Source organism: Ptychodera flava, chromosome 10, assembly GCF_041260155.1.
Source record: "Ptychodera flava strain L36383 chromosome 10, AS_Pfla_20210202, whole genome shotgun sequence".
Taxonomy (NCBI): Eukaryota; Metazoa; Hemichordata; class Enteropneusta; family Ptychoderidae; genus Ptychodera; species Ptychodera flava.
Window position 1 is genome coordinate 17,978,474 of NC_091937.1, and position 27,878 is coordinate 18,006,351.

The 27,878-nt window shown below is 35.0% G+C and overlaps 2 protein-coding genes and 1 long non-coding RNA gene across 3 annotated transcripts in view; all 3 read right to left on the reverse strand.

The window, feature by feature from the left end:
• The window catches only part of LOC139142158 (biotin--protein ligase-like), a 635,662-nt gene that overhangs the window by 296,719 nt on the left and 311,065 nt on the right, over nt 1-27,878 (reverse strand). The window lies entirely within an intron of this gene.
• On the reverse strand, nt 1,415-6,584 carry LOC139142149 (cystatin-A-like). Its single transcript, XM_070711997.1, has 3 exons — nt 6,469-6,584; nt 6,199-6,300; nt 1,415-2,388 (listed from the first exon to the last, which is right to left on the reverse strand). Exons 1-3 carry the CDS (start codon nt 6,547-6,549, stop codon nt 2,257-2,259), a joined length of 315 nt encoding a protein of 104 aa, XP_070568098.1. The 5' UTR covers nt 6,550-6,584; the 3' UTR covers nt 1,415-2,256.
• LOC139141436 (uncharacterized) lies at nt 24,799-27,866 on the reverse strand. Its single transcript, XR_011554173.1, has 3 exons — nt 27,762-27,866; nt 27,450-27,557; nt 24,799-25,997 (listed from the first exon to the last, which is right to left on the reverse strand). It is a non-coding gene; the product is annotated as an uncharacterized lncRNA (long non-coding RNA).

Sequence of the window (27,878 nt, forward strand, 5' to 3'; positions counted from 1 at the left end):
GCATCAGCCTGACTAATTTGAGTAAACTGTAGGTTATTCAAAATACTGCAGCTCGTCTTACTACAAAAACCAGGAAATTTGACCACATTACCATTATTTTAGCCAAGCTGCACTGGTTACCAGTCTATCAGCGGATTGAATACAAATTTTGCTGCTTACTTTTCATGCCTTACACGGTAATTCTCCGTCATACATTAGTGACCTGTTAAGCATCTACCAATCCAATCGACATCTTCTCTCAGGAAACAAATATCTGTTGGTCGTTCCCAGATGCACTTCTAAAACCTTTGGAGATCGCACAATTGCTGTATAGCACCAAGGCTATGGAATTGTCTTCCGCCGCAACTTAAAGAGTCTACGTCAATTGAGAGTTTTAAAAACAGACTGAAAACTCATTTGTAAACTAAGGCTTGCAAATCATACACGTAAAGGGTTTGGTGTTTGTAAAGCGCCTATGAGCAGTCTTTTTGGATATATGGCGCTTTATAAATTTTTCATTTATTATTTATTTATTATATTCTTGAGCAGTATATGGATTTTCCAAACATTTTCATGGATTATTTGTTATTTTCTTAGCGACACAAAAATACTGGTAGGGACAATAAGGCCGTATGTAATAGCTAGGCCAGACGTTCTTTTTTCTTCAATGGAAAAGTCACTTATCAAATCTCAATGACAACTAACAGTGTCACGTCATCTAGGAAAAGGAACCTGTCAAACTTTGTCTCATCGAGTTTCAAGTTGACATAATGGGATGAATACGATGTCTTTCACTTATTTATGATATCTTAACCCAAATCATAGAAACAGAACGTCACGGGTCAAACAAATAGGAAAGCTACAAAATTCTCCGTAATTACAGATTGTGTGTGAATTTTGAAAAGCACGAAGATCAGGTTATAAATGAAGTAAGGTCAAAGACAAGTCAGAACATGAAGTTAAAGCAGTGCCCGCCTCGGACTTTAGCGACTGAAATCTATAGTTAAACTTTGCAAAAGGAAATTTTTAACCATACATTCAAAAATTAATGATAAAATGGGGGTCACCTTGCAAATGTTTGTAGTACGACACAGGCCATCTTTTACCGGTATTTTAACTTCAAAATTGGCCATTCCTGTGATAATTCTATGGCGTAAAATTAAACTTTCGATTTTCACTAAAATAAGACGCTTAGTGAAAACTTTGCCTACTCTAAGAGCTTCAAAATGGGCCATTACAAGCGGTAGGCTAGACACGTGTTGTACAAATTAGACAGTTCGAATAACTGTGACCGAGGTCAATTCTACTTTAAATACGACAAGAGTATCAAACACTCACATGCTACATACAGTAAAAATACTCAGATCACAGTTTTGATAACCTAGGGTGCCAAGATAGAGCACCTAGGAGCAACAAAGGTGAAATAACAAAAACTTTGCCGATTAAATGACATTTATTCATAATTTGGTTTATGTCATTTAAATTAATACTCATAATAATGAGTGAAACATGACAATGGCCGTTGTGAAATAAACGCATGCAACATGCATTATTATCCATGTTAAATTTTTCATTGAATTTGTTTGCTAAACTGTAGGCATCTGCAATTGTCCTGCCAACAGTAGGCGTAATAGAAGCTGATAGGAAAGGTACAATCTTCTCCATTAGTACCTTGATTAATACGCTAAACTTGAAAATATGTGACATGACTAAAAATTCAGGCTTTCTTATTCGACTTTTTCGAAGTAAATATATAATTCTAATACTTGAACTAGAGATTCATGAGGTACGGTTCGGCCAATTTCCGAAATTTAGGATACTTAGTTGCCCCACGAAAACTTAACTAGCCTTATTTCTTATTTTTGGACAGAAATATAAAATGCTTAGGACCGTCAGGAGATTAAATACATCTGGATCATCGATAGGTACATCAATACGTAACCTAAAGTACATTTATTCTGAAACTGCAATCAGTAATCTGATAAAACAAAAAGAACATCATGATTTTTGAAGTACTTGTCGATATCTATTTCACTGAAGACATATTATCTCTGATATTGCTCAGGTAATGTTATTCCATCATGCCTCATGTTTTCTGTTGTGCATTATAATCGCTATCATATAACCTTACACATGTGGATTAGTCAGTCGCTTGTTGTGTTAGTGAACAAGGAGAATTTTATTCGAGTGTATGGCACAGATTACTATTGTTCAGTTTATGTTTAATTATATACAGTGTAAAATTCATGGGAGAGAACGTAGGTGGGATGGATATGATCATAAATTTGGTCCGAAGAAAGTCAGAGGGTCGTCTTTCTTCTTGTGGTCTTCAACAGCAACCAGAGTGACCGAACCATCAAGCTCTTCGAAAATTCGGACATGAATGTATCTGTCATCGCCGACGTAAACCTGTTAAGAAAATTGTTTACATTAAAAAGGCCTGTGAAATCTGAATTTACAGAATACGATCATTCTACATGGGGAAAGCAGTTCAGGTTATATTTTGCGACAGTGAGCAATCAAGTATATATGTCAAATGCAAAGGTAATTGTAAATTCGATACAATGTTCTAAATCTATATGTTGTAAATGTTTGGGAAATATTAATTGGTAGGTTAGTTTTAACAGGCCAAAATGTGTAGAGGTAATTAAGGTTGTCCGCAATAATTCTCCCATTATATAAGTGGAAGAGCTGAAACCAGCGATGCCATGTCATACTGGCGACAGCCTGAACCACGGTCGTATGTTTACAAAGCCAAAATTCACAAACCAAACAATACATAATAATATACAAAGCAAAGCAACAGAGACAAGGAAGAAAGAAGATGCGTGGATATGCAGCTTGTGAACAAAGACGCAAGGAGCAAGTCCTGTAAAACGAGGGGTCCGCTATCTGTTCATATGCATCGGATATGGTGAGACTCGAATGACCTGGCGCATACACATCGGGGGAATGGGAAACTAGGTACAGCAAAGTCAGTTGAAGAGCCTCAGCGACATGATTTTTAATCTGGAAGCAAAGACTTGAAGAAAAAAATGTAATGGCTGCCAAATACTAAGGAATTGAGAACAACAATGTAAAAAGTATTTAGTAGTTGAAACAAGTTAACTGTAGATCTTGAAAGGCAGCTTTGAGTTTTCCTTTCACTATGTTGAGCTTCGTACGTGGTACCGGCGATCGCTTGATGGTTTCTATAAACTAGTCTCTCTCTCTCTCTCTCTCTCTCTCTCTCTCTCTCTCTCTCTCTCTCTCTCTCTCTGAAAATGACATGCTGAAGACACAGAAAATGGGTCAAGAGTTCAAATCCAAAAAAGTAACATTTTTAAAATTTACACATGGAACAATAGTCCTGGCTTTTGTGCCTTACTAAAAATAGATTTGTCTCATTGTTAGTATGGAAATAGTTTATCTCACACAAATTTTTATGCAACAGGTAGTCATATAGAGGCACCAGCAAAATTATCACTAGTAATTAAAACGAGATCTCAATTATATAAGTATATATAAATACAAACCATATTTGCGACAAATGTACAAAGACGCTGATAACGTTTTCACGAGAATATTTATGAAGTCTGGACGTAAAGAAGAATATTTTTGAATTATATTAAAACTTTAAAAATACTGAAGTTAGTCAACACTTAATGAAGTGTTTGTGTTTCAGCTTTCATTATATTTTAATACGTGTTTTATTAAATCTGAGAATTTTTTTTTTACATTACAGAAACCAATTAAGTATTGAACATTAATCATACATTTCCATTATGGATATTAGAACTGTAAATTCCCCACTTCTTATTTTACATTTTCTCTTTCTAAAGGCATGTGAAACAAATTTTTTGTACAAAGGTAACAAATCTTTTGTATGCTATAAAGCTGGGTAGTTCCTTTTTACTACGACAGATACAGTTGTACCTTTTACCAATAAGAAGTAGGAAATTCACAATAACAGAAAGTTTGGGATCACCCAGTATGATCTACCATCTTTTGGTCTTTTTCTTAATTTTTTTCCTTCAATAATACGAGGGAGGAATCGCAGACCGGGTTATGTCTAAATAGAGGATAGTAGGTCATGCTACTTCTTGATTATTCCAAAAGTACACGGTCTCGAGGTAATCCCAACTTATGAAAAGCTCGGTCGCGGGCATCGAATTTCCAACGTTCGCGAGATCTCTCTCAGACGTTCAATTTATGCATTTTTGGCTGAAATGGAGGGCCGAGGAGGGCCGAGGGTGTCGTCGGAACTTTGCTCATAGGTTGCCATGGACCCCTACGACCGATGTAGACACTGAATAGGGAACATGTTTGTTAATAATGAATATCGTAAAATTTATATGTTGCAGCTATATTGACATAATGCATCTAGATATCATGCATAAAATATACTGTTTGTCGCACACGTGCAGTTCCGACGACACCCTCCCTTAAAGTGACGAGAATACCCCAATAAAACGGCAGAGACAAACAATTTGATATTATACAAGGACAATCATCCCCGCCGCAATCGGGTATTCGCTCGAATTTGGTACAATATAGCACTCGCCTATCGCTATATGTTGCGAATTGTACCAAAATATCATGTATACACGCCTAGCCAGTGGCGGGGGTGTTCTCGCTAAATTTTAGTATCGGTGGAATGAGCTCTCGTCCAATCAGAATGGCGCATGGTAGTAAGATATAATCTTATTCCTTGTTTTAGCTTTCTCTAATATATCAGCTGACTCAGTTTTCATGGGATGAAAATTAATAGCTATTTTGTTGAAAAAGTAGTGTCCACCTCTATGTATTGTACAGGGTTTGGTGTTCAAAGACAAATGAATGTGAATGCAATTTGTGACAATCATAAAATGTGAATTAAATATAGCATTAACATCAAACACAATACATTCTATACATAGACTAATACACGCTGAACTGATCATCGGAAACGTAGAGCTTAGTACCACAAGTGAAACAATTTCCCAGATTAAAATTACATTTATTCAAACGTTCAGATTATGCCATTTCTAATCAATATTCACAACAATGTGTGTAACATGCAAAGAAAAGACACATATAAACGCATTAAACTTTTAAAACATTAATTACATTTTATCACACTTGTTTCCGGAATGTGTGAAATTTTGCTCGCCTGTACATATATGCGATTGAATGACTAACAACTTTACATGTTAGAAGCCGACAGGAAAGAAGGCAAAACTTTTTTTCTGTATCAGTCCTTGGATTAATTTCCCAAAAATTGAATTGATGCAAATTAAATAAGATTTAAAACCTCTCTATTTCATATACGTTTTAGTAGATTACTATATATCTTAGTTTGATATAGGAGCTAGAGATTCATTTTATCATTTACGAAGTGGAATTTTGCGATTAAGGCTACACAATGTTAAAATTGTGGCATCAATAATACTGAAAGCAGTCTTGTTCTCTCCTTTGTGGACACGAATGTGTAATCTTGAGGACCATCAAGGGGTTACATGTACACAATGAATAGGAGCATATTATCAGTAAACAATAAAAAGATGAGTTACTCTGTTCAATCTCTGTCAATAACATTGCGGCATAAACAGACCACAATGCGTCTCGTCAATTGTACTTGTGATCTTCAGTACAGAAGAAACGTTTGTCATCTGAAAATTCTTATGTTGTTGTTGGCAAAAGTGGCTGTAATGACCATTGATAGGCATATGAATTACTATTCTGTAAGTAATATAACTTCAGTCGATTTGCATGTATTAATATGATTAAATATGAAAAGAGTTATTTTCGTGCTCTTTTCTCCTCAAAACCCTGAACATTAATGTATTCAAATAACTATAAATCATATATAAATGAAGCGCGAAGCAGAAGAATTACACAGCGTTCAATTTAAGTCATGTCACCCGTGTAATTATAATGTTGATTGAACTTAAAGTCATATATATTACCGAGAAAATAAAATAATATTTCATAACTACCGTTATGAGAATGAGACATGATCGATTTTATGATAACTGAATGTATCCATGCGTATGAAAGAAGTCGTGTAAACCAAACAATATGTAATAATATATCAGCACGGGTCAAGTCTGTCTGTTTAAGTATGTACACTTTCAAACTGACTTCCATCAGTCCTAGATCTCCTGGCTTGGGATGATAGAAAGTGAAAACAAACCATGGTTCCCGCCCTTTCAAGAATAAATAACAGGTGTTTACACAACAGAAGTTTAAGCTGATTACCTTTACGAAAGTAGTAGACCCTCCGATGACCTGGGTAGAGTAATATACCGCTTCATAAACGTCAAATTTCATCCGAAGGCTTTCTTCAACTTGAGTCCGGACCTGAGGGAGTTGGATAAAGTGGCGGGTAACAAAATAGTTAGAGTAATTCTTTCAGAGAGGTGATGTTGTCCTTTTTTTCTATGAAAAAAATATTATACGGCGGATTCGTTTACTCACTTGGACTTTGCATTTCCATCTTATCAAGAAAGTTAAAATATTTAAACTTACTTTGTTTACCAGTTCCTGCATTCCAGGTGTGGATTCTTGCAAAGGTGACCATTCGCGTTGCATATGTCTACGCGTTGCCATTGTACGCTTCCTAATCTTTACTACTGCCTGGTGTATGAGTGAAATGGCAACTTGAAACGCCTCACCCTATATTTGTGTGTTCCTAGATGACCCTTATGCCGACTCACGTGACACATCACCATCTGCTGATTGGTTATCATGGATTTGGTATGATTAATACCAGGGATTTTTTAAAATACGTGCCGACATGTAGTTTCTCTAATTTCACCGATTGATGAGTCCGCGTACCTTAATAGGATCTGTTGACTGAGACGAAAAGAATGGTTTCTGTTGCCTTACAAGTAAATAAATGAATTAATTGATGTGGTCATACACAAGACTCTCTCTCTCTCTCTCTCTCTCTCTCACCTGTGTTTGTTGACAACTCATAATATGCTATGAACATATTGTTACCTTGTATGCCAACATACTTGACCCAAATTTATGTGAGGAAACACCTCCATTTGTACATGGAAATACCCTGACACTATCAAGCCTGTGCTTTCGTGGAAACAATTGTATAGCGTGTATGAAAAATATAATTATGTGTTTCATGTAACAAGTGTCATTGAATGGCAGAGAGAAGGGAATGTTTCCTTTCTTTACTCTACCGTGAGGAAACGCAATTAGATTTTGAGTTTTGAATTCTAATGTTTAAGACAATAATCTCATTAGCGTAATAATTCTTGCTTCCTTTTGGGCTCAACATTTTTCCAAAGTCAAATAGAACATCGTATTCGGCAACTCAAATCAACGATAGCTTTTTTCGATTCAGTAAAATCATTGTAATCATGTGTGTTTTTAAAACTGTCTGTGTTTTTCTCTATTTTCTTTTGAGAACCGGAAAAGCTTTGGCGGCCATGAGGTCGCTTTAACACAGCCTTTTAACCAACCTACCATGTAAATCGATTTCTCGCAATATGTTGAAGCATGGAGCACCTCACTGCTGTTGTACAATCATTTTTACATAACTTAAGAATCGATAGCTTCAAAGTGTTTTTTTTCTGTAATTATCCTTTATCTTGCCGTTTCGGTTCTAGAAAGACAAAAGCGATCAATGATCCCTTTACCCTGAAATGCACAACATATGATAGTTGTCCACAGACTTAACTAAAACTCTTTTGTTTGAGAGCTGTTTGAACAAATCTGGATACTTTAAAGCTGCCTTAACGATTTTATAACCTTTGGGCTTATGCTGAGTGATATGTAGAAATTGAAAAGAGGCATTCTGTTTATGTTCTGCAAACCGACTTTCACGGTGAGTCACAGGTCGCATGACCTACCAGAGGTTACGTTAACCCACGACTTTGCCTACCTGGATTTTACCATTTTCGCTGATAGTAAAACCACGACATCGAATATGTCCTTAAGATACCCTGGACGCGTGAAATAATAATATATTATGGATAGGTATAATATTTTAATGGCCGTATATTTAAAGCAGGGCCAGACGATGTGGTTTCGTCAGTGGAATAAAATCACATATCAAATCCCAATAACAATTAACTGTGTCACATCATCTAGGGATAGAACATGTTTCAAATTGATATAATGGGATGAACATAATGGCTTTCGGTTAAATATGGCATTTTAACCCAAATCATTGAAACAGAAGCGAAACACAGGTAAAAACAAATAGGAAAGTTACGAGATTCTTCATTATTATATTGACATCAGGTTATAAATGCAGTAAGGTCAAACACAAGTCACAACATGAACTAAAAGTAGTGCGTACCTCGAATTTGAGCGACTTAAACATGAACTTGCCTTTTCTCAGCGAGGCTTTCAACCATAATTTTTCAAAATTAACGAATAAAATAGGTGGGCCACCTCTCAAGTGTTAGTGTTACGAAAACAAGCTGCCTTAAATTATTTACCGATATTTGAAATACAAAATGGCCGCCGTCATTTATTAACTCTAGGGCGCAAAATTAATTTTCGAATTTTACAGACCCTCGCTTGAAATTTTGTCTACCCCAAAAGTTTCAAAATAAGCCCCTAAAGCGGTAGATTAAAAACAAATTTTACGAATAAGAGAGTCCGAATAAGTGTTTCCGAGGTCAATTCTACCGTAAATACACCAAAAATATCAAACATGCATATGCTACATGCAGACAAACATACCCTGACCACAGCAGTGTCAATGATAGAGCATTCAGGAGCAGCAAAGGTGAAATATCAAAAGTTTTATTTATTAAAATAACATGTATTGATAATTTTGTTTATATCATTAAAATCAATATTCATAGAAATGAGTGAAAAACATGACAATTACCGTTACAAAATAAACGCATTATTGTTAATTTTTTTATCAAACTTGTTTCGGCCGTGAATGTTTTGTTCAGCTGTAGGCATCTGCGATTAACTTTCAAACAGTAAGCGTAATAGATGCTGATAGAAGAGGGAAAATCTTCTCAATTAGGCCTTGGATTAGTGCGCCTAACTTGAAAGTATATGAACTGACCAACAATTTAAATTCTTGTGTTCGAGGATTTGAATATGCATGTCTTATTCTTGAGCTACAGATTCATGGGGCACAGTTTCAGACAATTTTCGAAATTTAGCTTACTTAGTTGCCATTATTGATGCCATTATCTTATTTTTGGACACAAATATAAAGTGTTTATGGCTGTCATGAGATTGAATACATCTGGATCATCAACAGCTGGAAACCTAAAGAATAATGAGTAATCTAATAAAACAAACAGAACATAATGAATTTGTCGATTTCTAATTCACTGAAGACATGTTGTCTCTGATATTGCTCAGGTGATGTTATTCCATCATGCTCATAATCGCTACCATATAACCTTACACATGTGGATTGGCTAGTCTCTTGTTGTTTAGTGAACTTAGAGAATTTATTCGAGTGTGGGAAACAGATTATAATTCTTTACGTTTAATGACATAGAGTGTGAAAATCATCGGCGAGAACGTAGTTGACGCTATATGATCAGAATTGTTCTTTTTTAAAAGAAGGTCGGAGGGTCATTTTTCTTTTTGTGGTCTCTAAGAGCATAGCTGAGTGATCGAGCCATCGAGCTCTTCGGAAATTCGGACATGAATGTATCTATCAACGCCGACGAAAACCTGTTAAAAAGAGAATAGTTTACATTGAAAAGCCTGTAACCGTCAGCAGCTATATATAGATACGTTCACTACAGTGGGAATGATCAAGTCTATGTATAATTCAAACTGTGATTATAATCCGATAAACGTTCTGAATTTATTTTGTAATGTTTGGGAAATATTAATGGGCACGTTAGTTTTAAGAGATCAAAATATGTAGGGGAATTAAGGTTTCCATTTCGATGAAACGGGAACAGCCTAGGTACAGTAGTGGTGGGAATGGCGAGAACGATGTCAACGGAAGAGCCTCAGCGACATGACCTTAATCTTGTAGCAAAAATTTGAAACTAAAAGTGAAATGGCTGCCAACACTAAAGAATTGAGAACAACAACATAAAAAGTATTTAATAGTTAAATAAGAGTTAAACCAAGTTAACTGTGGATCATGAAAGAAAGCTTTGTATTTTCCTTGCACTACGGTGGAGCCTACGGACGTGGTACTGTCGATTGATTGATGGTTACTATAAACTACCTCTCATACCCAAAATCTGACAAAGTCCTCTGCCTGTCTGTCTGTCCGTCTGTCTTTCCGTCTGTCTGTCTCTCTCTCATTCTCTCTCTCATTCTTTCTCCGTCTTATTGAAAATGACATACTGTAAACAGAAAAGAGTTCATATCCAAACAATAGTCCTGGCTTTTTTGCCGTTCTAAATTGATTAGTCTCACTGTCAGTACGGAAATAGTTTATCTCACACACTATCTCACACAAAGGTTTGTGCACCAGGTGGTCATATATAGTACAAGCATAATTATTAACTAAAACACAATGATCTAATTATTTAAGTATACACAGAGACGCTAATAACATTGTACGAGGATGTTTACGAAATCTCGACTAAAACATTAATATATTTGCTTTACATTGAAAATAATGAAGGTACTCAAACTTGATGAAGTTACGTGAGCATTTCACGTGATGGGTTTGCATTGTGTCACAGTGAGGTTTGAATATTAATCGTGATATGTAAATTTAAGATCAAGACCTGTATTAATCTTTATGATTGATGTGCCATTTTATCTTAATAAATATATATTGTTTGATGAAATCCACGCCTTAATAACATCCCATTCTTTAATAATACGAAGGAGGAATACCAGTCCGGGTTATGTCTAAATAGAGGATGGTAGATTTCGCTTCTTTTGGATTATTCCAAAAAGTGCACGGTTTCATGTTCAGTTAACGTCCGAATTATCCATCCAAATAGTACATGAGTGACATCACTCTACCACCTCTGAATATGTTGCGACAGTTGGCGCGTATGGTAAAGAGTTAGACAAATCTATTTTTAGTATGCCAAAACAGCCAGGACTGTATTGTTCTTATGGAAATTTCTGAAAACTCCTGTTACTTTTTATTGCTTTGAACTCTTGAACCGTTTTTGTGTCTGCAGTTAATAAGTTAAGCTTACTAGTTTGTGTTCGTCTTTTAGTGCAAATAAAATGCAATGTTATGTCATGGAACGTATGTGTACGTGTCAAGGTAATCCAAACTTATAAAATGCTCGGTCTCGGACGCTGAATTTGCAATGTTTTCGAGATTTCTTCCAGATGTCAGTGCATATCGGGTTTAGAGGGAGGGTGACGTCGGAACTCTGCTCAAATGTCGCCATGGACCCAAACGACCGATGTAAACAATGTATCTAGTGAACATCTTCGTTAACACTCAATATCGTAAAATGTAGCCTAAATGTTGCGGCTATGTTAATGAGATACATCTATAATGGATGATAGATTGTTTGTAAAAAGGAAAGTCGCGCATGCGTATTCCGACGACATCTTCCCTTTAAAGTGACAGAAACACATTTTGACACGATTTTTATATTATATGATAAAAATAATTCCCGCCGTAGTTGGGTATACACTCGAATTGGGTGCAATTGCACATAGCACAGTGTTAGCTGGCTCTTGTCCGAGTCATATTTTGTGGATTGTACCAAAACCTCATGTATACAAGCCTAGTCAGCGAGGTGGGGATGTTATTGCTCAATTTTTGCACCAACGTTAGTTCATAGTTTTCTGCATTTGGACTTTTTTATCATTGCAATTGTTCACAGTTCCAGTGACATGCAAATCTCCGTGTTAATGGGATACCTTTTGTGTCGCTAGTGGTTCGACATAAGAAAAAAATCGACACTTTTCTAAAAGACAAGGAATTGTGAATGGAATTTTGTGCCAATCATAAAATGTGAATAAAATACAGCAAGAATATCAACACATACATTCTATATATAGATTAATACACGCTGAACTGATCATCGGAAACGTAGAACTTAATACCACGAGTGACACAATTTCCCGCGATTAAAATTACATTTATTCAACGTTCAGATTATACCATTTCTAATCAATATCACAACAATGAGGGTAATATCTAAACAAATACCACATTAGAAACTTATTAAACTTCGGAAAACATAAATGCATTTTATCACACTTCTTTCAGTAATGCATGAAATTTTTGCTCGCCTGTACATACATGCAATTGGATGACTAACCACTTCGCATGTTAGAAGCCGACAGGAGAGAGCAAATCTTTTACTTTTGTAGTAGTCCTGGATTAATTTCCCAAAATTGAATCGATGCAAATTGACCAAAATTTCAAACCGCTCTATTTTCAAGACGCTTTAGTAGATTAGTATATCTTAGTTTCATATAGGAGGATTCCTTTTATCATTTACTGTAAGTGGAATTTTGCAATTAATGCTACACAGTGATAACATTGTGGCTGTCAATAATACTGAAAGCAGTCTTGTTCTCTCCTTTGTGGACTCGAATGTCGAATCTCGAGAACCATAAAGGGGTTTAACCCCGTTACATGTACACGATGATTAGAAGTATGTTATCAATAAACAATGAAAAGATAAGCTACTCTGTTGAATCTCTATCAATAACACTACAGCATAAACAGACCACAATGCATCTCGTCGACTGTGCATATTGATCTTCAGTACTTTGCACGTTTGTCTTCTGAAAGTTCGTATATTGTTCCTGGCAAAAGTGGTTTGTAATGACTGTTAGAAGGCATATGATTGCTATCCTGTATGTAACCTAACTTCAGTCGATCTGCATGTAATGTTTTAGTGTAACTAAAATATGATTCTACAGTATATAGATGGCATTGCTAGGTCTAAAGATTAACAGTTATTCATTTAACGTTATTTTCGTGCTATTTTCTCCACAAAATTGTCAATATTTATATACTCAAATCACAATAAATCATGGACAAAATGCTACTATTATTACACTAAGTGTACACAGAAGTGTATTTTCACCAATGGAATCCTTTATATTAGTTAAGCACGAAGCAGATGAATTACACAGCGTTCAATGTCATGTAACCATGTTTACAGATAATATTGAATGAACTTAAATTCATGTAATGTTACTGAGAAAATAATATCATATCCATAACTACAGTTGTCCACTTAAATACGCAAGCCTGCTTGGTGTCTTTGTACGTGCACACCAACTACATATACTGTAGGTCAGATAAAAATATGCTTTTCCGATAACCTGACGTACCCTATAAAGACCGCCGACTTGAGATATTTGTATTGGTATTTTCAAAAACATTTCTAGTGAGTTCTCGAAATTTGACCGTAGTTTATGGTCTCATCCAACAGTAAGAATTATAAAAACATTCGACCTACCCGCCTTAAATTTTGGATGCATGTTATCGGAAACACACATTTTTATTTGGCCTTCCCAAATACAGTATTTGTAAGCACAAAAATAGCGATATTACTCAAATGTGAGAATTTCTAATACAGTAACATAAAAGTTCGCTGTTAATCCTGTCTTTGCATAACCGCATCTTATTCTAAGATTCGCAGTCACAGATTCCGAACAACATTATTACATTTATATGTTCGTCACAATGTAAATCTCCTTGCTACGAACGGAATTTCAGTGACGAACCAGCAGCTTTCATCAGAGTCAGCCTTACATTGGGTCATCTTTGTTTCTGTTGTCTGTTACTGAAGTGAGATTGACTGAACCATCAAGGTCTTCGAAAAGTCCAAGGTGAATGTATCTATCACCTCCGACGTAAACCTGTTAGAAAAGGTGGTTTGATTATGATTGCAAACCTGCGAATAATATCCAGTTAAAGGATAAACATATACATGTACAAATTAGCTGAGTTACAATCTGCAACGGTGGAAGCCATCCAGACGATATACCCATGCAAACGTTTTCATTCTCGATATAGCCAGAACTTAATTTACATATCAAAATTCGTATGGGCAACGCCGAAATTGTTTCCTTTTTTCTTTACATATTCATTAGTTAATCGTTTTAATCACTTATTCTATTATTTATCTATTTATTCATATTTTATTCGTTCAGTGTTTTAATAATTTTTTTAATCCGTGCAATTATTAATGTTTCCTTTTCAACCTGATCTTCACAATTGCAGTAAAGAAACATACACTATCACAAAGTCCTTGTCTTGTTTTATTAATATTGTGCGAAATATTCCACTCTTGAATGAACAAATTATATCCAGCATAATGTGAGAGAAAAGATGTCGTATACCTACTCGAAGTTTTACAGTTTGTATTTTATGTCTCCTAAAATATATGTAGCTTTTATGATATTATATCACTGCTGAGTACGTGGTGCGTGCCGACATATTGACATTAATTTACAGCAACAAGCAATCAAGAACAACATGCAAAAATACCTAAATCAGAAAATTTGCATAAATTACATGAAGTTCTATTGAATTGATGCACCACGGCAGATAGTATGGTGTTTCAGCGCCTATGTGCACGTAAAAGGTGGGTTTGAAGGAAAATGTGTAATACTCCTACAATTATTGAGATCTATTCTTTATTTGTAAGCAAAAGATAGAGAATGTATTCGGGGCGTACAGACGCACGAAAAGTTCAGACTGTGTGATGTCATTCACTTGTGAATGAGAACAAATGAGATTTCATGCTTTGGCGCCTCATAATTTATTTAAAAGCATCTAAAAACTTAAGTCAGTCTGTGCATAAAATGCCCGTTCATGTCACCGAATATATTTTACCATTTTTCAGATCAGGTTTTCAGAACGGTAGTTAAAATGTATGCAAAATATGCAAAAAAAATACCTTAAAATACTGGTATCATATGCTTGAGGTTTTCAAGGCAATGTTTAAAATTCTACTCAAATGTGTGCTAATAGAATGAAACTGGATCTAGGATGAAACTGGATCGATTTATGACGACTGACTACGTACGAAAGAATTCGTGTAAACCATACAAAATATATGAACAAGAGTTCAAACAACCTCGTCACGTACGATCAATACCGTGGTATCGCCCTAAGAATGACACATGGACTTCACTATGTGTCAAAAGTGTCTGTTTATTGAAGTATGTACAGTTTCAAACTGATTCCATCAGTCAAGATTTCGTGACTTGGGATTATAGAAAATGAAAACAAACATTGTCTTCAATGCAATAAATAACAGTTGCTTACACAACAAAAACTTCCAGCATATTACCTTGACTGAAGTATTGGTCCCCACCCGCGGAATCACCTGGCCATTGTATAGTATGCTTCATAAACGTCAAATTTCATCCCAAGCCTTTCTTCAACTTGAGTCCGACCTTAGGGAATAGTTGAAGTGACGGAAAAAATGTCAATTACATCAATAACTGTAATTTGTATGTCACCATCAGTGACGACGTGGATACAAGCGTTTTGCAACGTATGAATTTATTGCAGCAAGTTTTTGTGGTTTGAAAACAAAATGGCTATAATCCAAAAGAATTCTACCTACAAAGGTATTGAAGGTAACAAACTAGTATTAATGTTAACCTATCAGAGAGGTAATGCTGTCCTTATTCTATGGTAAAATATTATCACAGTCGATTCATTTACACATTTGGACTTTGCAATTCAATCGTATCAAGAAAGTTAATACATGTGTAACTTACTTTGTTTACCAGTTCCTGCACTTCAGGTGTGGCTTCTTGAAGAGAAATCCGTCCACTTAGCCTGGATGTATGCATTGACATTGTACGCTTCCAGAGCTTTACTACTGCCAGGCGTATGAGTTAAGTGGCAACTTAAAAAGACTAACTCTATTTATGTGTTCCTAGTGACCCTTATGGCGAGTCACGTGATACATCATCACCTTCTGCTTCTGCATGGATTCGGCACGGTAAATACCAGGGATTATTTAAATGTTACTATGTGCTGAAATGTACTTTCTCTAATTTCACCGATTGATGAGTCCGCGGACCGATTAGGGTTTGTTTATTCTGCTGCTTCAATCAATAGGTTTATTTCTGTGGTCATATCCAAAACCTTACAAAGTCGTATCTCTCTCTCTCTCTCTCTCTCTCTCTCTCTCTCTCTCTCTCTCTCTCTCTCTCTCTCTCTCTGTTTATATAATTGTGTATAATTATACAACTATGAAATGCGATGAACATTACCTTGTCTGCCTAAATACTTGTCCAATATTTATGTTGAGTATGAAAAGATTCATAGATGAACATGGAAATACCCTGACACAAATAAATGTATGCTTTCATCGAAACAATTGTCTAGCGTGTATGAAAAATATATGTGTGTCATGTAAAATGAGTCAATGAATGACAGAGGGAAAAGAATGTTTTTCTTTCTTTTACTCGACCATAAAGAAACATAATTAGATGTTGAGTTTTGAATTCTAATAATTTAAGACAATAATCTCATTAGCAGAATAATTCTATCTTACCTTTTGGCTCAACATTTTCCCAAAGTCAAAGAGAACATGCGGTATTCAGGCAACTCAAATCCACGATATTTATTTTCGATTACATTAAAACATTGCAATCATGTTTGATTTTTAAACTGTCTGTGTTTCCCTCTACTTCCTTTTGAGAGCAGGAAAACGTTTCAGGGGCCATGAGGTCGTTTTAAACACAGCCTTTTAACCAACTAACCAAGGTAATTCGATTTCTCGTAATACATTGAATCAAGCATGCAGCATACTTCATACTGGCTGCTGTTGTACAATCATTCATGCAGAATTTAAGGATTAGATTCAAATTGTTTTTTTTTGTATATCTATCCTTAATCTTGCCGTTTCGGGTCAAGGAAGAAGAAAGCCGATCAATAACCCCTTTACCCTGAATTGTAAATATGATAGTTGTTCACAGGCTAAATAACTCTTTTGTTTGTATGCCTGTTTGGACCAATCTGAATACTTTAACGCTGCCTTAACGATTTACAACCTCAGGGCTTATGCTGAGAGATGTAGATATGGCGAAGAGGCATTCTGTTTATATTCTGCAAAATGACTGTCACGGTGAGTCTCAGACCATATAGGCAACTGACAATTACTATCAGGCGTTACTATAAAAAACGAATTTTGCCTACAGTGATTTTACTATTTCGCTGATAGTAAAACCACGGCATCGAATGTCTTTTAATATCTTTTATTCGAGTGTATGACACAGATTATAATTCTTCACGTTTAATGACATAGGACATAAAATTCATCGGCAATAACGTAGTTGGAGCTATATGATCAGATTTTTTCTTTTTCAATAGAAGGTTGGAGGGTCATTTTTCTTTTTGTGATCTCCAAGAGCAACCAGAGTGACCGAACCATTGAGTCCTTCGAAAATTGTGACATAAATATATTTATAACCGCCGACGAAAACCTGTTCAAAGAGAATGGTTTACATTGAAAAGCCTGTGAACGTCAACAGATATATAAAGATAGACTTGATACAGTGGGAGTGATCAAGCCTATATATCAACGTAAAGGTGATTATAAATCCGATAAATGTTCTTAATGTATTTTATATATGTTTGGCAAGCATAAATGAGCACGTTATTTTTTAAGAGACCAAAGTGTTTAGAGGAATTAATTTTTTTCGCAATAACTCTCCCATTGTGTAAAGTGGAAGAGCTGAAACAAGCCGATGTCAAAATGGCATCTGAACCTCGGTCATATGTTTACAGAGTCAAACATCACCAAACAAACAATAAAGAATAACATACGAAGCAGGGCAACACAGACAAGCAAGAAACAAGATGCGTAGATGTGCAGCCTGGCAACAAAGACGCAAGGATCATTTCCTGTCAAATGAGGGGGGTTCCGCTATCTGTTGATATGTATCGGATATGGTGAGTCTTGAATGACCTGGCGCATTTACATCGAGGAAAAGGGAACGGCCTAGGTACAGCAATGTTTGGAATGGCGAGAACAAAGTCAGTGGAAAGAGCCTCAGCGACATGATCTTAATCTGGTAGCAAGATTTGAAACTAAAAGTGAAATGGCTGCCAAAAACACTAAGGAATCGAGAACAACAACATAAAAAAGTATTCAATAGTTAAATAAGAGTTGAACCAAGTTAACTGTGAATCATGAAAGAAAGCTTTGTTTTTTCCTTGCACTAGGGTGGAGCCTACGGAAGTGGTACTGTCGATTGATTGACGGTTACTATAAAGTACCTCTCACACCCAAGAATTGCACCAACATTCACAGTAAAGTCCCCCCCTCTCTCTCTCTTCTCTCTCTCTCTCTCGCTCTCTCTCTCTCGTTGAGACACAGAAAAGAGTTCATATCCAAACAATAGTCCTAAGTCCGGCTTTTTTGCCGTACTAAAATTGATTAGTCTCACTGTAAGTACGGAAATACTTTATCTCACACTTATCTCACACAAAGGTTTGTGCACCAGGTGGTCATATATAGTGCGAGCAAAATTATTAACTAAAACAAAAGAGATCGTATGCATAGAGACGCTAATAACATTTTACGAGGATGTTTACGAAATCTGGATGAAAACAAGCATATATTTGCATTATATTGAAAATAATGAAGATAGTGAACACTTAATGAAATTATATGAGCATTTCACGTGATGCGTTTGCGTACTGTCACAGTGAGGTTTGAAAATTAATCGTGATATGTAAATTTAAGATCAAGACTTGTATTGCTCTTTATGATTTATGTACCATTTTATCTTTAATCCATATCTATTGTATGATAAAAGCCACGCCTTAATAACATCTCCATTCTTCAATAATACGAAGGAGGAATACCAGTCCGGGTTATGTCTAAAGAGAGGATAGTAGGTCTTGCTTCTTCTGGATTATTCCAAAACTGCAAGGTCTCATGTTCAGTTAACGTCCGAATTATCCATCAAAATAGTACCGTGCATGACATCACTGTGCCACCTCAGAATATGTTGCGACAGTTGGCGCGTATGGTAAAGAGTTAGACAAATCTATTTTTTTAGTATACCAAAATGGTCAGGACTGTATTGTTCTTATGGAAATTTACGAAAACACCTGTTACTTTTTATTGCTTTGAACTCTTGACCCGTTGTTTGTGTCTGCAGTTAACAAGTTATTAGTTTGTGTTCGTTTTTAGTGCAAATAAAGTGCAATGTTATGTCATGGAACGTACATATGCGTGTCAAGGTAATGCAACTTATAAAATGCTCGGTCTTGGACGCTGAATTTGCCATGTTCTCGAGAGTGCTTTCAGATGACCGTGTTCTGCATTTGGGTCAAAGGAAGGGTGTCGTCGGAACTCTGCTCAAAAGTTGCCATGGACACCTATGACCGATGTAAACACTGTATCTAGGGAACATCTTCGTTAACACTGGGTATCGTAAAATGTGAATGTTGCAGCTATGCTGACGTGATGCATTTAGATATAATGCATGATACATTGTTTGTAAACAAGAAAGTCGCACACGCGCAGTTCCGACGACACCTTCCCTTTAAAGTGAGGAGAATACCCTTATAAAATGACAGACGCACACGATTTGATATATGATAACAATAACCCACGCCGTAGTCGGGAATACACTCGAATTGGGTGCAATTCGCTCCATATAGCACAGTGTTAGATTGCTCGTGCCATATGTTGCGAATTGTACCAAAATCTTATGTATACGAGCTTAGTCCAGGGCGCGGGGGTGTTATTGCTTAATTTAGCATTAGCGTTCAACCTTAGTCCACAGTTTTCTGCATTTGAATTTTTATCGTTACAATCGTTCACAGTTCCAGTGACATGCAAATCTCCGTGTTAATAGCATGCCTTTTGTGTCGCCAGTGGTTTGACATAAGAAAAAGTAATTGGGATACTTTTCTAAAAGACAAGGATATGTGAATGGAATTTTGTGACAAATCATAAAATTTGATTTAAATACAGCATATCAATCACATACATTCAATACATCGACTAATACACGCTGAACTGATCATCGGAAACGTAGAGCTTAGTACCACAAGTGAAACAATTTCCCTGATTAAAATTACATTTATTCAAACGTTCAGATTATGCCATTTCTTATCAATATTGACAAGAAGGAGTGTAATATCAATAAACAATAAAAAGATGACTTACTCTGTTTAATCTATATCAATGACACTATAGCATGAACAGACCACCATGCAAAAGTGGCTTGTAATGACTCTTAGACGGAATATGATTGCTTTCCTGTAATCTAACTTCAGTCGATCTGCATGTAAGTTTTAGTGTAACTAAACTGTGATTCTACCGTAATTGATGGCATTACTAGATCTAAAGATTGACAGTTATTCCTTTAAACTTATTTTCGTGCTACTTTCTCCACAAAATTCTCAACATTTATGTACTCAAATCACAATAAAATATGGACAAAATAGGGGTCAACCTACGACTAATTGCAACAGAAATTATTTCTCCACCATGCATTTTGTAAAGGTCCTAGAAATACATACTAAAAGTATAATAAAATCTAAGGGGTGCAACAGTGCCTAATTTGCATAAATGTAAAGGGGGCTCATGGTGTATAAAATTGTCGCTGATAGATGGTTTCTACTTAAAATATGTGGCTAAACATGATTTTGATACAGGTTTTTTGGCTTATTTGCCTCCTTTTTGGTCTAGGCAATGTTGTTCAAAATATTTTGTCGTCATAGAAATATTCCTCATTTGCATAAATCCAATATGGCCGCCACAACACTCCACTTTTCTTAGTTTTTCTCGAATTAATCACTATTTTTAAGCTACTACTAACAGCAATAGAAAAATTTTTTCACATTGTATTTTAGACAAGTCGTAGAATAACATACTAAAAGCCTAGTACAATCTAGAATTGTAACAGTGCCTAATTTGCATAGATGTAAAAAGTTTATGGGTACAAACTTAGTGCTGATAGAATGTTTCTGCTTAAAATAATTGGCTAAACATGATATGTTAGGCAGGTTTTTGGCTTATTTTTCTTGTTTTTGGTTTAGGTAATGTTGATGGAAATATATAATCTTCATAGAAATATTCCTAATTTGCATAAATCCAATATGGCCGCCACAACCTTCACTTTTCTTTGTATATTTCCCAATTAATAACTATTTTATGCTACTTCTGACAGCAATAGAATTATTTATCCACTTTGTATTTCAGAGAAGTCCTACAATGACATACTAAAAGCCTTGTACAATCTAGAAATGTAACAATGCCTAATTTGCATATATGTAAAAAGATTATGGTTACAAACTAGGTGCTGATAGAATGTTGCCACTAAACTAATATTCGGCTAAACATGATATATGCGGGTTTTGGGCTTATTTGCCTTGTTTGTGGTTCAGGCAATGTTGATTAAAATATTTTGTCGTCATAGAAATATTCCTCATTTGCATAAATCCAATATGGCCGCCACAACACTTCGCTTTCCTTGCATGTCCCTGATTTATAACTATATAAGCTACTTCTGACAGCAATAGAATTAATTTTTCTTTGTGTATTTTAGAGAGGTCCTAGAATTACATACTAAAAGTCCAATACAATCTAAGAGGTATAACATTACCTAATTTGTATAGATATAAACGGATAATGGGAGCAATACATTCACTGATAAAAGAAATATGCATATTGAATTGAGAAAAATGCGACATTATGTTCAAGTAATGTATGCATTTATCTTATTTTTTGTCCAGGCAATATTTTTGAATACATTTTATTGCCCGAGAGATATTCTTAATTTGCCTAAATCAAGTGTGGCTGCCACTGCATTTCACTTAAAATTATATTTAATCTACACAACAAGTAGTTTTTGTTTCCACTCTGTATTGAATGTATAGAATGACAAACAAAATGACTATTAATAGGGAGACAGTGCATAATTTGAATAAATATAAAAATTTAGAAGAGGGAACAAAATCGTTGCTGTTAATAGATTTCTTAAAAATATATTCAGCAAATTGATATTTAATTCAAGCAATCTGATTATTTAACGTTCTTTTTGTGTTTGTAGGCAATGCATAAAATCATTTAAGATTCCTCATTTTACATAACTGCAATGTGCCCCTCCTACCACTTTACTTTTCCCTTTTTTGACCTATAGTATAAATGACTATATATAATGTTAAAAAACAACGGAGATCATTAGAACTAAATTTTAGTAGGGTCATGGAAGTTACATATCGCAAGTTTAAAGGCCTGTGTTGGCACCAGATTTTCTCATCAGAAAATTTACCCACCAGATTACAATTTCAATGGAAAACAAAAGGCTATACACCTCAATCATTCTCATTCAGACTAAAACAAAGGCGATCCCAGGGATCGCGAAAAGTGCATTTAATGAAGTTGTGCATAAGACAGCTAATTTACCCAAATGCTAAATGGGTCATAGGTGCTATACAAACCTGGTGCTGATAATCTATTTACGAAAGTGATTTAAGAGATAAGCTGACATTGTAATGACTATGTAACATCATTTTTTGTTTTTAGTTCAGGGAATGTTTTCAAATATATCTTACAGCGATAAAAAATTCTTATTTGCATTTGTCCAATAAGTCAACCATGTCACTTCCTTTTTCTAATTGGAACATGAATTATTTCTTCACCTTAAATACTTAACGGGTCCAAGAAAGGTAAATTCAAAGTCTAATACAATCTACATTGTGCAAAGGGCTAATTTTAAAAGATTGTATAGAAAATGCCTACACTGTATTAAATGTAATAATTGAAACTTGAAATGTTTTACAAATATCGTAAAGAGAGATTGGAAGTTTTTACTAACATTGCCAAAATATATTTTACCTAATTTTGAGCGATTCCTCGTGTGCATAAATCCTATATGATGGCTATTAAAATAATTTTCTTTAATTTTTCAAATTGACGTCAACTTTATTTTAATTAATTATGTTATCAGTAAAATGAGAAGTTAGATTAAGAGACACTACTTGTTTAAGTTATTTAATGCTTTAAATTCTTCCTATCGAAAGATGTCTATTTTATATCTTGAATGAACATTTTGCTCAGTACAAAGAAATTGACATGGTAATTTATTTTCTGTGTATTTTAACTCATTGTATATTTTAACTCATTGATATACATAAATAGGGCCTACAGAATGAAAAGCCCTGTAAAAATAAACAATGATTGATTCGTATAGTTCATATCAATTATCTAGAGAATTTGCATAATGTCAATAACATTGGGAACTTACTGGGAGATTTGGATTTTCTTAATGCATACCAAAATGCCTGGCCAAATAATCAACACTTTGTACTAAGCGAGGCTGAAGAAAATTAATGTTTCAGCTTTATTTCTTTTTATTTCCACCCTTATCCGTATTACTAATATAGATTAAGTGTTGGTAAAATGTAATTAAAGACCAGGTTATGTGGTCACTGGTAAATCAGATATACTTTTGACTGTGTGCAACTTGCCTGTTAATGCCACGTACAGAAATTTATGATAATAATGATAACTAAATTATAATGATCATGATGATATAGAGGTACAATTATTATACTATACTGCCAATTATCATGAAATATGGATAAGGAAAGCTGTTCCTTTATCAGCTGAAAGACATTAATCAAAGGACACTGCATTTCTCAAAATTTTGAAACTTCTTGAAGACAACGATTGAAAATTAATATAAAGTCATATAATGGACTGAAGAGAGATTTCCTGTTTAATCTTACCGTACACAGCCATAGCATTTGAGGAAAAACTGAAAAAAATCTGTTGACTGAATCATGATAATCTAAATCACTGGTAAAAGCAAATCTTGATACTTTTTATAATGTTACATGGTCTAGCTGCTCTTTCAAATTTTCATGACCGTGAAACAAGAAAACCAAAATGTGAAGGAATTTGCATCACAGAAGCTGCCGTTAACGAGTTTATCAATTAGGATATCAAATTTTGACATCAAATTATCATAAAATTGGTTATCCTGTATTTTGAACCTTATGGAAGTCTCACCTCAGATTGGCCAGACTCTCAATTCTTTGAGTGATCGATCTTATCGGTAATATTACAAAAGTCTAATAATCTGCAAATGGGAAGTCCATTACATAACAGCCCCATGAGTGATACTTGCACATCTAAGATCTGATATGATACGCAGTACAATTATATCATCCTATGCTTCACATCTTTTCATTGAATTACCCTTCCTCATACTTATGATTGGTTCTACAATGAACTGCAGCAGCATGAATAACCCCGGCAGAAAGCAAAATCTAGACTTCCTGTTGTCAACGAAAGGATTCTGGCTGTAAACAAATGAACCACCTTGAGGAAGATGTAAACAGAGAGGATGAGGAAGAAATTTTGACATGATAATGACCATCATAATAATTGTCATAACCACTACCATCATGGTTATTTAAATGATGTTCGTATTTATACACTAATGATAGTTTAATAATGAGAAAGATGATTCACAGGCACAACTGTTAAGTGTGGTGAACCATTTATTAGTAACTGAATATTTCCATCGTCATTGAAGACAGTGACCAAAAGCATAAAATATTCCTTCAAAAATTTTACTGCAATCGAACATGTTGTAGGAGAAAATGACTGAAAATGACAATTGATGTCAAAAACGTGAGCACGTCCAATGATTTTTTATGAATAACCTTATCGTCGTAAAAGAAAGAAGAATATCCAAAGAAAGAATTCTGATTCCTTTTATTTAAACAGTAATGCTCTGAAACTCTTCTCTTTATTCATTGCATTTCTGAATAACCAGAATATGTCAATGGAAGCTAATGTAGGCTTACTGTATTCAGAAAACCGTTGTGTCAATCATGCAAATTTGGCCTTTTGTATTAAAATATGCAAATTATGCATGCAAATTAGGTCAACCTCATTTGTTTTAGGTAATTCTTGCAAAACCTTAACAATTTCATAGAGAAAAAAAATTGTTTATATATGAGCTTAAACATTAATTTTGTCTGAAATAGTGGAAAAACTGTGAATATATGCAAATTACTTAATTTGCATAATCTTTATTATTCAAGACATTTAGAAAATAACTTGTTGAACCTTACTAAATTGTGTTGCAATGAAAAAAGTCACTTGAATTCAGTTTACATGCCCAAAATGTGAGTATAGCAGTCATTTAAAGGCTATTTATAGCTAATTTGAATATATGCAAATTTAACCAATTTGCACCCCTTATATTTTCCTATACTTTTAATATGTCATTAGTGAGACCTTTCCAAAGGCCATGGTGAAGAAATAATTTCTGTTGCAATTAGTCCTAGGTTAAACCCTAAATTGACTGGACTATAAATGCTACCATTATTACACTAAGTGTACACAGAAGTGTATTTTTGCAAATAGAATCCTTTATATTAGTTAAGCACGAAGCAGACGAATTACACAGCGTTCAATGTCATGTAACCATGTGTAATAATATTATTGAACGAACTTAAAGTCATATAATATTACTGAGAAATAATACAATATACATAACTACCATTGTCCACTTTAATACGCAATCCTGCTTGGTGTCTTTGTATGTGCACACCAACTACATATACTGTAGGTCAGATAAAAATATGTTTATCGATAACCCGACGTACTCTAGAAAAAACCGCCGACCTTAGGCATTGTTTTCGTATTTTCAAAAACATTGCTAGTGAGATCTGGAAATTTTACCGTAGTTTATGGGTCTCATCCAACAACAAGAATTATAAAACATTCGACCTACCCGCCCTAATTTTTGGATGCATGTTACCGGAACACATATTTTTATTTGGCTAACCAAATACAGAATTTGTCAGCAGAGAAATAGCGATATTACTCAAATGTCAGAATTTCTAATACAGTAACATAAAATTTCGCTGTTAATCCTGTCTTTGCAAAACCGCATCTTAATTTTTAGATTTGCAGTCACAGAATCCGAACAACATTATTACATATGTACGCCACACTGTGAATCTCCTTGCTACGTATGGAATTTCAGTTTCAGTATCAGGATTATCAGCTTTAGGTAGAGTTTGCTTTATATTGGGCATCCTTCTTTCTGTTGTCTGTTACTGAAGTCAGATTTACTGTACCATCCATGTCTTCGGAAAATTCAAGGTGAATATATCTATCATCTCCAACGTAAACCTGTTAAAAGAGAGTGGTTGTGATTATTGCAAACGAGTTAATAATATCCGTTCAATGGACAATCACGTACATGTATGAATTAGCTTAGACACATCTGCAACAGTGGCAGCCATCCAGGCTATATAGCTATGCAAACGTTTTATATACTCTCGAGCCAGATCATTATTTTCAAATCAAATTCTTAGGCAACGCGGAAGTTGTTCCCTTATTTCTTTCTTATTCATTAGTTGATCGTTTTAATCATTCATTCTATTATTTATCTATTTATTTATGTTATATTCGTTCAAAGATTTAATCATTTCTTTAATCTATGTATTTTGTCATGTTTCCTTTTCGACCTGATCTTTCACTATTGCCCTAGAGAGGCCAAGGACTTTCACGAATGCTTTGTTTTCGATTTATTAATATTTTCCAGTAAAATTTTCCATTTTTAATTACTTTAATGAACAAGCTATATCCTGTATAATTTTGGAGTGCGAGAGTCAGCATACCTATTCGAAGTTCAACAGTTTTTATTTTGTCACATAGAATATATGTAGCATTTATGATTCAACTTCACTGCTGAGGAATATGTGCGTGCCGACACATTGACATTATTTTACAGCAACAAGCAGCATGTGTGCCATTTAAAGCTCAGTGAGCGACCTACTAATCGTAAAAATGCATAAATCAAGAATTTGCATGAAGTTCCATTGAAATGATGTTCCACTGCAGTTAGAAAAGTGTTCCAACCCTTACGTGCACATGAGGATGGGTTTGCAGGAGTATTTGGAGACCTGTAATTTATTTGTAAGCGAAAGATGGATAATGTACAGGGGACGTACAGACGAACGGATTGGTTGTTGAGACCGTGTGGTGTCATGGAAATGTGACTGAGAAAAACGAGATTTCATGCGTTAGCGCCTCTAGCTTAATTCAAAAACATCTGAAATTTAAGTGAGTTTGTACATGAAATACCCCTTCATGTCACCGAATATATTTTACCATTTTTCAGTTCAGGTTTTTCAGAACGGTAGTTCAAATCATATGTAAAATATGCAAAAGCATACCTTAAAATAGAGGTATCGTATGCCTGAGTTTTCAAGTTAATTCTTAAAATCCTACTCAAATGCGTGTTAATAGAATGAAACTTGATCGATTTTATGACGACCGAATAGAGCCATACCTACGAAAGAAGTCGTGTAAACCATACAATATAATGAACAAGAGTCCAAACAACCTCGTCAAGTACAATGAATACTGTTGCATTGCCAGAAGAATTCGAATGACATATGGACTTCACGATGGGTCGAAAGTGTCTGTTTCTGTAAGTATGTAAAGTTTCAAATTAATTTCTCTCTGTCTTAGATCTCGTGACTTTGGATCAAGAAAAGTGAAAACAAACCATCGCCCTCCGCCCTTCAATGCAATAAATAATAATTGTTTACACAACAAAAACTTTATACATATTACCTTGACTGAAGTGTTGGTCCCCACCCCGGCAATCGTCTTGTTATTGTATAGTACTGCTTCATAAACGTCAAATTTCATCCCAAGCATTCCTTCTACTTGAGTCCGGACCTAAGGGAGTAGGTTAAAGTGGCAGAGTAAATGTCATTTACAACAATAACTGTAATATCTCATGTCACCATCAGTTAAGAGTTAATCTATCAGAGAGTCGATGTTGTTCTTATTCTACGGTAAAATATTATCACAGTGGATTCTTTCACATACTTGCACTTTGCATTTCCATCATATCAAGTAAGTTAAAACACGTAAACTTACTTTGTTTACCAGTTCCTGCACTTCAGGTGTGGCTTCTCGAAGAGGTATCCAACTACGTTGCGCATGCGTTGACATCATACGCTTCCTGAGCTTTACTACTGCCAGGTGTATGCGTGA